Consider the following 12,782-nt stretch of genomic DNA (forward strand, 5'->3'; position numbering starts at 1 on the left):
AGAACTGAGGACTGAGGAGAAATTGTTGATTTAGACGATAAGCAACGAAAGGGAAGCACCGCTCTCTACGGCTCTACCGTCGTTGTTACAAAACACCACGGTAAAGGATTTGTGGCACCCCCATACGAACCCTTGTTGATGACGGCCATATATATGCAGTAAGTCAGTAACCGAGGGGTGAAACCTCAAAAAATGAGCATCTAGGAGAGAACGGCGCCCAAGACGATGGCATTCGCCCAGTTCGACAAGCCGGCTATGAATTTTCACCAGGAGACCGTGACCCCTAAGCCGGCCTCGGGTGACACGAGCCAGAGCTCCACAGACTCACCTTCAACAAGGCGAAAGAAATGATCAAGTCTGATCAAACTCAGTGGTTGTGTGCGTCATTTTGATGCAGAGGCCGTTCATCCTCCTTTTCGAAAAAAAAGTCTGATCAAACTCAATATCGAGCACTTAACAAGTCAACATGACCACAGCTCAAAATTCATGCAACAAAGGGATGCCATTCTGGCCATAATCGATACACGATATGAAACGAAAGAGTGAATTATTGTGCCATCTGAATTATGGTGCCACCCATACAACAGTGGGTAAAAACTCAATAGGATGATAATGGCGTTAGGCTAACTCACGGGCACCCCTTCAGTGTTAGCCCTTCAGCATGTCTCTGAACCAGTAGGCCGATGCCTTCGGGTGCCGTTCGAGTTTGGTTGAGTTGAAGTCGACATACACGATGCCAAACTTGGATGTGTAGCCAGATCCCCACTCAAAGTTGTCGAGGAGAGACCACGCAAAGTACCCAAGCACGTTAGCGCCACCGTCGATGGCCTTTTTCAGCTCGGCCAGGTAACTCCGGTAGAACCGAACCCTCGTGACATCGCGCAAGTACTCATCACGGGTGAGGTTCCCAGGTTGGTCCATTCCTGGTGACATGAAGAAAAAGGTAAGTGTATGCGTGCCAAGATGGTTGAGGTTTGAAGTCGAAAACCAAATAAAGTTATATGGAGCAGTTTGCAGTACCGTTTTCGGTTATGACGATTGCTGGATTTCCATACTTCACTCTGAGGTAGTTCACACATCCGTACATCCCTGTCGGGACTATGTAAAGCCAATCAGAATTTGCCTGCAAAGGTTCACGCATTGACAAGGATTTATCATGTTAATATTGAACTTAACAGTGCAACTGTGCATGCATGGAATAGTAGATGAAAACAAAGCTGAAAAGGCAGCTTGGAGCTACATATATACCTTTGGTCCAATAGGTTTGCCATTACGCAGAGCTGCAAGATTTGAGCCATTGAAGATGAATTGACAATATTTATCATAATATATTGATGTAAAACCTACAGTTTAAGGCAAGAAACTCACAGGCATAAGTAACCTGCCAATCGGCTGAGTAGCTAGTCGGCGCCTGCTGCACCAGTTTCTGGCCCTTTATGTAGCTAGCTGTGTATTGATTGATCCCAATATAGTCTGCTGATCCCTTGACTATTTTAACTTCATCAGAAGTGAACCTGGGCAATCTCTCTTTCACAAGGTCTTGCATTATCTGTGGGTAGTGTCCATTTATTAGTGGATCAACAAACCTGCATCCAATGCCACCATATTAGAAGTGAATTTTTTTGTCTGAAACTAAGGGGATTTATCAGATTATACTTGTATGGCCTTACCAACCAACATGGAAGTCCCTGGCTCTTTGAGCTGCTGCTTCGTCTTCAGCTGAATTTGTGAGAGCTTCATACCAATTGAAGTCCAGGACGATTCCAATCTTCCCTTGCTGAGCTGCCTACATTTTTGTAAAAAAAAAAATCATTCTTCCATCAGCACTATAGATAGAATGATATTCATGAGATACATATCTCTCAAGATTGAGGAAAGAAATGCAAGTGTTATCATCTTCCCTTGCTGAGCTGCCTACATTTAAAAAAAAATCATTCTTCCATCAGCACTATAGATAGAATGATATTCATGAGATACATATCTCTCAAGATTGAGGAAAGAAATGCAAGTGTTATCTGGAATGATTGGGCGTAAAGCGTTCCCAATTAAGGCACATTGACACACTTGATTTAGTAAAAGAATCAAGAATTATAATCCAAAACGATACTCATATAGGCTGCTCGTACTAAAGAAATACCTGGTACTTGTTCCGGTATCTTGCAACTGCATAACCATGTGCTAAGAGAAAATTATGTGCAACAATGTAAGGTTCTGTTGCTGAGTTCCCACCAGCAGCACATTTGGTACACCTTTGAGGAGGAGTGGACCCTACATCGTAACCAAGAAGACAAGCTATCCTTGGTTCATTCAATGTAAACCAGTGCTTTACACGATTGCCAAAGGTCTTAAAACAGAAGTCAGCATAGTCTGCGAATAGTTCCCTACAAAACAAATAGTATGAAGACAATCATGCGTTGATCAATTGGAATGGAAAGTGGGGGTAGCCCGGTCTCGAAAAAAAAATCATGCGTTGCTCAGACCCTGACAAATATAGTGTGGTTCGGTGGTTGTACGTACGTAGTGCAGTTTACTTTTGGGTAAACACACAAGAACATTAACATGCAAAAATGTTCATTAGTCAATCTGTGAAATCACTTTTAGTGGAGAATTTGTTGTACAAAGAATAACTCATTATTTGTCTAAACCATTTAGTTTTCACACATATGCTTGTGATCCCAGACTATAAGTCAACAGAATCTGAAAAGAAAGATCGAATACTAATTTGGCTTACACTGTCTTTGCACTCAACCAGCCTCCATACTTCTTCTCAAGTGCAAGAGGTAGATCAGCGTGGTAAAGATTGATATAAGGAGTAATGCCTGCTTAGTATTCAAGGAAACATTCAGATATTAGTGTACTCCAGTTCCCATGGAAGTTTCAGATGCTTAGTTGCTGTACCTTTCTGAAGCAAGTAGTTTATCAGATTATTGTAATACGCTACACCTTCTTCGTTAACTTTTCCTTCACCATCTACAGAAATCAAAGATGAAACAGTGGTGGCAACATCTTGCATTCAGGAAAATATTAGAACTATGTACTAGCATGCTACAACTTCAGCCAAATTCAGTATACCTGGAAAGATTCTGGACCATGAGATAGAAAACCGGTAGGCATCGAAATTCAATCCTTTCATGAGATTAACATCTTCCTGTGCCAGCATAAATGGATTAAACAGGAGTCCCTGGAGTTTTTTCTCAACAATTGTGGTGTGAATATTTAATATTTCCCCCAAACAAAACTATGCTTATATAGTACTCCCTCCGTTCCTAAATACTTGTCGCTGTTTTAGTGCAATCAGCTCAACTTTGTGAATTGTCAGCTATGCAGTGTAATTTGAATGGGTACAGAAATTTCACTCGTAAAAAGAACTTGGTCAGGCATCTCTTCACTACCGAAAGAAGATAGACATTGCCATTGCCTACTATTGACAAATAGAACATGATAGCCATCTTCTGTGTGCTTCAAAGAATCCATAAAACCAGTAAAATTGCCATTTTGAGTTGTGACTAAACTTTTCACATGGAGAAACTTGCAAATTGCAACCTAGTCCTAGAATAGTTCAGGAAAACTAGTTTTTGAGAGGTAGGATTTCTGATCCTATTTGTATAGTAGGACCATCGGATGCAACAAGTTATAAAACCGCTATACATAGCCATCATGAAAGACCACTATTACGGCAAGTTGCTATAAGTACTAATGTAACGGCTGAAACGTATCCCGTGGGCACAAGGACTACAACATATTGTCTCTGTTTACTTCAGGCGTGCTCCCTCCGTTCCAAAACACAAGAAGTCTTACCTTTATCTTGAGTCAAACATTTTCAAATTTGACCAAGTTTACAGAAAAATGTACTAAGATCTACAATATCAAATAAGTATACCATGAAAATATATATTCACGTTTAATAAAACTAATTTGGAATTCTAGATGTTGATATATTTTTCTATAAACTTGGTCAAACTTGAAGAAATTTGACTTGGTATAAAGCTAAGACTTTACATTTAGGAACAGAGCTAGAAGAGATCAGTACCTTGTAGCGATGGTATTGATCCGTTGTGACGTCTGCATTTGTGTTTCCCACGACGTTTCCTGTTCATTACAAAAAAAAAAAGGAAATGTTACTGTGGATGAATGAGTTTGATGGCTCAAGTTCAGACAATAATTGTCCATTTTGAATGTCAGTATAAATATTCCAAGGTGACTTGTCCATCTGCAAACATACTCTATGCAGGCACAAAGATGCCTAGATCTTTATGTGAAAATTGATAAAACCGACCCTCTACTCAAAGTTCAGCAAGACAAATAACCCCTGTACGAAAATTTGACCAAATCCAACACTTTTGCTCAACGGAATCTCGTCAGCGGCAACCACTACTAGTACTAATAACAGCAGTAGCGGTTTGGAAGCAGAGTTTCGCTCAAGGGGCAGCACAAGTGAGGTGGTAAGCAAAAGAAGCACCTGGGATGTGCGAGAATGCGTCCCAGATGGAGGGCCCGCGGCCGCCGGAGGCCGCCATGCCCTCGACCTGGTACGCCGACGTGGCCGTACCGAAGACGAAGCCCTTGGGGAACGACGCCCGGCTCAGCCCGCCCAGCCAATGAGCACCGGCACCCGCGGCAGCCCGGACGGAAGCTCCTCCGCCGTGGTACGCGGCCACCAGGGCAAGCAGCAGCAGCCACCTCGCCGTCGACCTCGCCGCGGCTACCATCTCGCCTCCTGCCAACTAGTAAGACGCGCTCGCACAGTGCCGCCCGAGGCACTCTGGGTTACTGCTATTTATGAGCGCGTGGCAATTATTGCATTTACACCTTGCTAATAATGCTCTTGTTTGTCGGTGAGGTGGGAATCTTTTGGATGTGCGCGTGATCGAGTTTGACGTATTCGGCGCTGGCGCTGACAGCCAGCTTGACACCGCCGGGATGACGAGGGTGCAAACGGAAATGATGGGCCAGTCAGTGAGTCAGTACACGCCTCTCCACTGGGTCGCCCGGCCACGTGAATGGGGAACGGAAATAATTTATGGCCTGTGGAAATGTCGGGGATATGGTTCTGGTGCGGGTAGCACGAATAAGGGTGAAAGTTCCTTAAATTTTTTTGAAAGCGATTAGTATAATTACCGATCAAACCATTTTCGAATCAACAGTATAGCGTAGAAGAAGAGAAATAACTATCCGGACTATCTGGTCGGATACAGTATAGGATATGATACGAGCGTTATCCCACGGATACCAAATTATCTAAAATTATAAGATAATTCGACACTAATTACTTGATTTTGATTAATACTCCCTCCGATATATATTAGTTGTCTCAAATTTGTCCAAATGTGTATGTATCTGAGTCTAAAATACGTCTAGATACATGTAATATTTCGACGATTAGTATGGATCGGAGGGTCTCTTCCATTTATCCATTCTAATCGATCTTCTCTAGTAAACTAGTAAAATTCGAGCGGCGGCTTCCACCTGTTTAGGATAAATTGTCTACTTTAGTGTGACACATGCAAGAGCTCCACGGCCACGCCTTTAACAAGGCAACGGAGCCTGCAAGCACCGCCATCATTTGCATTGAAATAGTCAGGGCTAGGTTTTTAGTTTTGGATTATCTTATTGTAATTTCGGATTATCCCAAAATTACATGCGTTCAAATGTTCATGCCTTTGCTCTGGACGTAACTCCATCCCACGAGTAAAGAGGGGCTATTGTCCTAATTACGGCGAAATATTGCTCCCATTCACAAAATATAAGGCACATTGAAAGCATATGGGCTAAGCATGCATGGAAGAATAGTACTTCCTCTTTCCTCACAAATCGTTGTACTTGTCTTGTAGAATACTTGTATGTACCTTTCTACTTGTAATTTTAGGCATATTATACGTACGTGAAAACCAGTCAAAGGGCGTATTAGAAATTGTAAAATATAAAAAACGTCTTATATTTTTGGACAGTGAGAATGTATCTTCTTGTATGATCTTTAGGCCGCCACTTGGTTCAAGAGTCTTGGCTCTCCATGCATATATCTTCTAATTTAGGACCCTATCAAACATATATTCATATTCTGTAGATTTGACATTACCTAATCCACCCGCAAAAAAAAAAGATATTACCTAATCCCCATGTTCTTTCTTCGCAAAAAAATAATCCCCATGTTCTTTTCCTCAAAGCCAGCTGTATCATTTAGTGCTCCACAAAATCATTCGACGTGCAAAGCCCACTTAATTACATAATCTAAAAGAAGAACATATAAATAGGAATATTAGTCAAACAAGATATATCAAATTTACTCTACGTCCACAAGAGAGTTTGGCATTTGTTCTCTACTCGATGCAATGGTAACTAGCCATAGCGTATCCTTGCAGATTGCAGCTCACTATCCACGACCAAGTACTCGCAAAGAAAAGAAGATATACACGAACAAGTACATTATCCTTGCAGATCTGGCGCTGAATCATAGCGTCCGGTACTGGCAAACTAACAATAGTTGAGACTGAACAAAGACGAGTAGAAGACCCGTCCGGTTATTCTAAGGTACTCTTCGCTGCAACACATTTTTTAACGAACATGCTCCACAGCTTACTACCTGCTTGCTAGCGGGGGGGAAAGGACTTCAGTTCCACGAGGAGAACAAGGAGATGGAAGGAAGAACCAAATACAAGGAAACCAACAGAGGAAGCAAAACCCAAGGGCTACTCGAGGTGGCTGAACCAGCTGCTGAGTTCTTGCTTGAAACGCCTGTACCAGCTTGTGTGCTGTTGGAAAGGTCTGTACCATCTTTCGTCGTCCCAGTCCCTGATGCATGCAGCATGTCTTTGAACCAGTAGGCCGAGTCCTTGGGGTACCGCTTGAGAGTCGTAAAGTCGACATAGACGATGCCGAACTTGGATGTGTAACCCGACAGCCACTCGAAGTTGTCAAGAAGCGACCAGGCAAAGTAGGCGACCACGTTCGCGCCATCATCGATCGCTTTTTTGAGCTCGCTGAGGTAGTTCTTATAGAACTCGACCCTTACGGTGTCGTGCAGGAACTCTTCACGAGTGAGATTTCCAGGTTGATCCATTCCTGGTAACATAGCACCATAATTTGTAAACATATTTTGATGAGCAATGCACGTAGAATTACAAGTAAAAGGAGATAGGTTGTTTGAAATACCGTTTTCTGATATAATGATTGTCGGATTTTTGTACTTCTCCTTTATGTAGTTCACACATCCATACATGCCCGTTGGGACAATGTAAAGCCAATTAGAATTTGCCTGCACAGGTTGATACATCACCACAAATTCACATGTTAAGTCTTGCACCCATCAATCTCGTAACACTGACAGACGAAACTATAACTAAAAGTGACAAGATGAAATAGGTGTATATACCAGTGGTCCAATTGGTTTGCCGTTTCGCTGAACTGCAGAATTTAATCGGAAGGTGAAAATGTGGTATCTTGAGTAACAGTACTACTGGTATATAAATCATAAAGTTAGTAACTCACAGATAAATGAAACATGCCAATCAGATGAGTAGCTTGTTGGTGCTTGCTGAGGCGTTGGTTGGTCTGCCATGTAAGAAGCAGTATATTGATTGATCCCAAAATAATCTGCAGATCCCTTGACTAACTTTGATTGTTCAGACGTGAAACTGGGTAGCCTCTCTTTCACAATGTCTTGCATTGTCTTTGGGTATTGCCCATTTACTAGTGGATCAAGAAACCTGAATTTCCGATATAAAAATTATCAATAAAGGGTAATTGTGTCAAACAAAAACCTTAAGGTTTTGTCACGGATTACTGGTCTGGTCTTACCAACCAACATGGAAGTCCCTAGCCCTTTGAGCTGCTGCTTGGTCTTCAGTTGAGTTGGTAAGAGGTTCATACCAATTGAAGTCGAGGACTATCCCGATTTTTCCTTTCTGACTTGCCTAAATTTTGTTTAGAGTCAGCTAATGCGATCGTACATGACAAGCAATAAATACATGACATATCTGGAATGCTTTGGTAGCTAGTTTCATTACGGATACATCTAAGCTATGCCATTGTATTACTCCAAAGTGCAACTGAATTCTGACACGCTTAATTGGGTAAGGTCACATATTATTAGGACATGAGTTTAGTAGACCAAAATGCCTTCACAAAATTTCACTGTAAATACAAAACACAAGGCAAAGCAAAAGCATTTTGAACTTGCAGCTATAGCCTTTTCGAAAGAAAAACTCGACCTGCAAAGGGGTAAGCCACCCTCCAGGCATTTGCATTAAGAAGAAGACCTTCTCACGCAGGTCGAGAAACCCCCGAACCCCTGCCCCACACCATACACAGCGGCACAGAAGCCCGTGTGAGAGCGGGCGGTCCTTAGGTCTGTGCTTAAGGCGTGGGACAAACGAGAGGATTTTTTAACCCCACGAGGAGTCGAACTCAGGACCTGAGGAGTGCTACTAGAGTTGTTCCTTAACCATTACGCTAAGGGCTCGTTCGCCTTTTCGAAAGAAAAAGGAGCTAATAAGAACTAACAGACTTCAATCGTTATTGTAGTATTAGATCTCTTGGCACAGCATGTAAAAAAAAGTGTGCAACTTGCAGGATACTGATTGACAATCTCAAGTCCACTGAAACACTAATTCGAGAATACACCAATTTTTTTTTACAAGGATGCAGTACAAAAGACTGATTAATTACACCGAAAGTTTATTTCCTTGTGTTGATACCAGGCCATATGATCAATAGTTGAATATAGCTGTTATCCATCAAATGATACTAGGAAAAATGGAGCTATTGGTTTAAGAAGGTAAGCTAGACAAGTTGGGTTAGTTTTTTCTCGAATCGGCACCTAAGTGCGTGTCATTTTCATTAGAAGAAGTGCCAAGAGGACGAAAGTTACAAAAGCCAACGGCAAACGAAAACAAAACTGAAAGCAAACGGCAAACGCCAAAGAAAGTAGAAACAAACTGTAGAAATTGGGTTAGTTATTGTGTACTTATGAATGACCATGTTACTAACCTGGTACTTATTGCGGTATCTTGCAACTGCAGTAGCATGAGATAAGAGAATGTTATGAACAACAGTGTAAGGCTCTGTTGCTGAGTTACCACCAGCCGCACATTTGGTGCACCGGTTAGGGGGGTCTATCCCAGTATCAAAGCCAAGTGCTGCTACTATTCTTGGTTCATTGAACGTGAACCAGTTCTGAACTCGATCGCCATAAGTCTTGAAACAAAATTCAGCATAGTCCGAAAATATGTTCCTACAAAAACAATGGAGAAACTTATTAATGCTCCTTGACCCTTATAAAAAACTGTGATGTACTACCTCCGTTCCTAAATATAAGAATTTGACTTTATCCTAAGTCAAATTTCTTCAAGTTTGACCAAGTTTATAGCAAAATCTATCAACATCTACAACTCCAAATTAGTTTTATTAATATGCCATTTATATATTGTCATACTATACTTATTTGATACTGTAGATCTTAGTGGATTTTTGTATAAACTTGGTCAAACTCGAAGAAGTTTGACTTAGGACAAAGCTAGGACTTCTTATATTTAGGAACGGAGGGAGTATCATTTATCTTATGTTCGGAATGGAAATTCGAAAGCCAGTAATGGTCAAGAATTTTAGGTGTTAGGTTGCTTCTGCTCTCTTATAGGATCTTGTAAGAAAACACATATCTCCTTAGAATAAAGATATGCAGCTCTTGTGTGTATTCTGAACAATGCTGATTTTTGTAGTACGGTGTCCTGTATAGGCTGTATTTATCAACTATGAAGTTTCAATTGAACATATTTAGAATGTTGGCAAGGTCCTATAAATAAAGATATTTTTATCAACATATATTACCCCGAAATGGCAAGGCAATACCAACAGATGAGTGCGTGAAAAGAGAAAAGTATTATTTAGTGTGACTTACACAATCTTTGGGCTTAACCAGCCGTCATATTTCTTCTGAAGTGCAAGAGGGATATCATAGTGGTTAAGATTGACATAAGGAATAAGCCCTGTCAGTTTTGACACAAATGTTAAGACATGAATGTACTAATGTTCGCATAAATAAACACTTAAAAGGTTGAACTATTCTGTTCATTGCCCTACCTTTCTTAATGACATAGTCAATCAGATTGTTGTAATATGCTACACCTTCTTCATTAACTCTCCCTTCCCCATCTGAATAAACCAAAATGCATCAGTGGAACGAAGCACAAAGAAAAAACATACAGACAGACAGATAGATGCCAGATTTTATGCACCTGGGAAGATCCTGGACCATGAGATTGAAAACCGATATGCATCAAAATTCAGGCTTTTCATGAGTTCAACATCTTCCTGTACTAGCATAAGGGTGGCAAATATCAGTTTGACAAGATTCGTTCTTTGCTCAAGAGATCTTTTCTCACAGAAAGTTATTGTGATTTCGAAAAGCATAGTGATGTTCAATTAGGCCAAACCTTACTTTGCTCACAACCCAACAGATGTAAACACTAGCAACTTTTTCCAGACTATAGTTTAGTTGGAAAGTTGGAATCGTTTTCTATTCTCTTTTGACATCTTTCATTATTCTTAAAAGTAATGCGGGTGGCAACTACACGAAGGAAAGCAACCTCATTCTAACTGAAAGATTAATCACCAACATTTCTCTGCATGTAGGCATGCAAAGTAGATGGATTTCCTTCTGAAGCAATAAACTAGCAAGATAGGAATCTATTCTAAGATCAGAGGTGGGTGCCATTTGATCGATTCTCGTGTAATCCTACCTTGTAGTGATGGTACTCATCTGTTGTGACGTCTGCATTCCCATTTCCTGCAATATTCCCTGTTGGCGGCCACAAAGAACAAAAAAAAAAGCAATATTAGCTTCCGCGAATTCCATCGGTTTCTTGAGACAGTGTTCTCAGAGGCTGTCCTCTCTAGTCTCCACGTCTATTTGAGACAATCCACAGTAATGCAGATTGCAGAAGTTAACGCAGATCTAGTTTCGCACTGGAGGTCTCGAGCACTAGCATTATACTAGCTGCCGATGCGTTTGCGTATAGTACCGGGTGTGTGGACGAAGGGGTCCCAGATGGAGGGCCCGCGGCCGCCGGACGCCGCCATGCCCTCGACCTGGAACGCCGACGCCGCCGTCCCGAACACGAACCCCTTGGGGAACGCCGCCCGGCTCAGCCCGCCCGTGTCCACCGCGGCCTGTACGCGCCCCGTGCCATCGCCGAGCAGCACGAGGACGGCCACCAGCAGCAGCAGCAGAAGCCGCGGGAGGCCACGGGCGGCCGACGGAGCAGCCGCGGCCATACTCACTAGCTACCGAGCGAGCGCGGGCAGCAGCGGCAGCACTGGATATCACTCTCTTGGGTCTTGGGTGGTAGAGTGAGCAGCTTTTGTCTTCTGTGGCCTTGCACGTGGTTCGCTCCTCCCTTTTCGCCTGTGGACGGTCGGACCACACCGGCACTGGGTCGGTGAGCCGACGAGCCCGAGCCGGGGCACGCTGGCTATGATGGCTGTCGCACCGTGCGATCTGTCGATGGATCCGCCGGGTCGGTGGACGGACCCGCGCGCCAGCGTAGCGGCTGCGAAATTCGCGGTCTATTATTGCCGGGGGATCACGACGACTCGCTGCTATTTGGTCGCGTGACGGTGTGAGCTGGAACGACGATGCAGCGCACGGTAGTGATGTGCTCTACCGCCTCGATCTTGTCTGGTGAAACGTAGATAGGCGTCACCCACTAGATCGGCTCCGCATTTCCGCAAAGAGTTCGGTGACAACCCTTATTAAGTTTGTGCTGCCGTGCACGGCTGCACGGAGCAAAGCAAAGCAAGACCCCTTTTTGGTGTTGGCTTCTGATTATGGCCTCTAGGTCTCAACAAGTCACCAGCCGAAAAGAAGAAAAAGTTGGAACCTGGTTTGTTTTTTGTCAAAAGCCTTTCGAAGATCAGATCCAACCAAGCAAATGCTGAAAGCCTGAAAACGATGGCTCCTGTATAGCAGGCACCATTCCCGCCTCACAAATGTGGAAATGATGGACCATAGACCAATGCCATCTCACTTATGCATGGACCAAATTTTACCGATTTTTTCATCCAACAAGAACAGACATGGCATTTGTCATCATGTCATGTATCCGTAGTCATATAAATATTCCTCAAAGTGTTGTACCTCGTTCCAGCTTAACTAAAAAAACAGTTGAGACGCTACACTTGTCGTTATTTTTAACATAGTAGTAGGTTGCGCACTTGCGCTTCATGAGCCAACCAAACTTTTCAAAAAAAAACATCAACGTGCCTCTCTCGCAAGTATACATGGCCTTCCACACCCCACTAACATTTAAGTTATAGTCCAACGACATCCCTAATTCTGGTGTTGGCCATCGACGGGAACATATATTTTGACTTATTTTCACAACAATCTATTTGCAACTAGTGGGGATTTCTTGCAAGTATAAAACAAATTGCCGCACAAATGTGTCTGAGATGTTGCAAGTTTCTTTTTTTTTGACGAACCTAGCAGTTGTACTGCCTTTCAAATAGAAGGAGAACAAGAAACAAATTCACCGAACACAAACTACAGGGATTGAGAAAAACTCCAGAGAAAATAACATCAACTTGACCAGCAAGTTGACAACAACACACAGTTAGACTACCTCTCTATCGCCTCCAAAAGGAGGTAGAATTCATCCTCGATCAACCTATACAGAGAAATGGCGTTAGACTTCTTTTGTTTGAACACTCTGTTGTTCCTTTCCTTCCACAAATGCCACACAATTATCGCAGCCATCATAGTTTTCTTCTTCTTGGTCTCTGACTTTGGT

The 12,782-nt window shown here is 42.6% G+C and overlaps 2 protein-coding genes across 2 annotated transcripts; both read right to left on the reverse strand.

Annotated features, from left to right (window-relative positions):
• Nucleotides 1-413: 413 nt before the first annotated feature.
• Nucleotides 414-4,765, reverse strand: LOC100830157 (beta-glucosidase 7). Its single transcript, XM_003559461.4, has 11 exons — nucleotides 4,460-4,765; nucleotides 4,031-4,089; nucleotides 3,073-3,148; nucleotides 2,899-2,970; nucleotides 2,732-2,819; nucleotides 2,138-2,381; nucleotides 1,671-1,786; nucleotides 1,369-1,586; nucleotides 1,249-1,280; nucleotides 1,021-1,123; nucleotides 414-923 (listed from the first exon to the last, which is right to left on the reverse strand). Exons 1-11 carry the CDS (start codon nucleotides 4,707-4,709, stop codon nucleotides 649-651), a joined length of 1,533 nt encoding a protein of 510 aa, XP_003559509.1. The 5' UTR covers nucleotides 4,710-4,765; the 3' UTR covers nucleotides 414-648.
• Nucleotides 4,766-6,256: 1,491 nt separating this feature from the next.
• On the reverse strand, nucleotides 6,257-11,354 carry LOC100830468 (beta-glucosidase 8). The gene is made up of 11 exons (XM_003559462.4): nucleotides 11,016-11,354; nucleotides 10,734-10,792; nucleotides 10,230-10,305; nucleotides 10,075-10,146; nucleotides 9,893-9,980; nucleotides 8,986-9,229; nucleotides 7,795-7,910; nucleotides 7,486-7,703; nucleotides 7,370-7,401; nucleotides 7,150-7,252; nucleotides 6,257-7,059 (listed from the first exon to the last, which is right to left on the reverse strand). The coding sequence occupies exons 1-11, from the start codon at nucleotides 11,266-11,268 to the stop codon at nucleotides 6,608-6,610; spliced, it is 1,713 nt and encodes a 570-aa protein (XP_003559510.1). The 5' UTR covers nucleotides 11,269-11,354; the 3' UTR covers nucleotides 6,257-6,607.
• Nucleotides 11,355-12,782: the final 1,428 nt, after the last annotated feature.

This window comes from Brachypodium distachyon, chromosome 1 (assembly GCF_000005505.3).
Source record: "Brachypodium distachyon strain Bd21 chromosome 1, Brachypodium_distachyon_v3.0, whole genome shotgun sequence".
Taxonomy (NCBI): Eukaryota; Viridiplantae; Streptophyta; class Magnoliopsida; order Poales; family Poaceae; genus Brachypodium; species Brachypodium distachyon.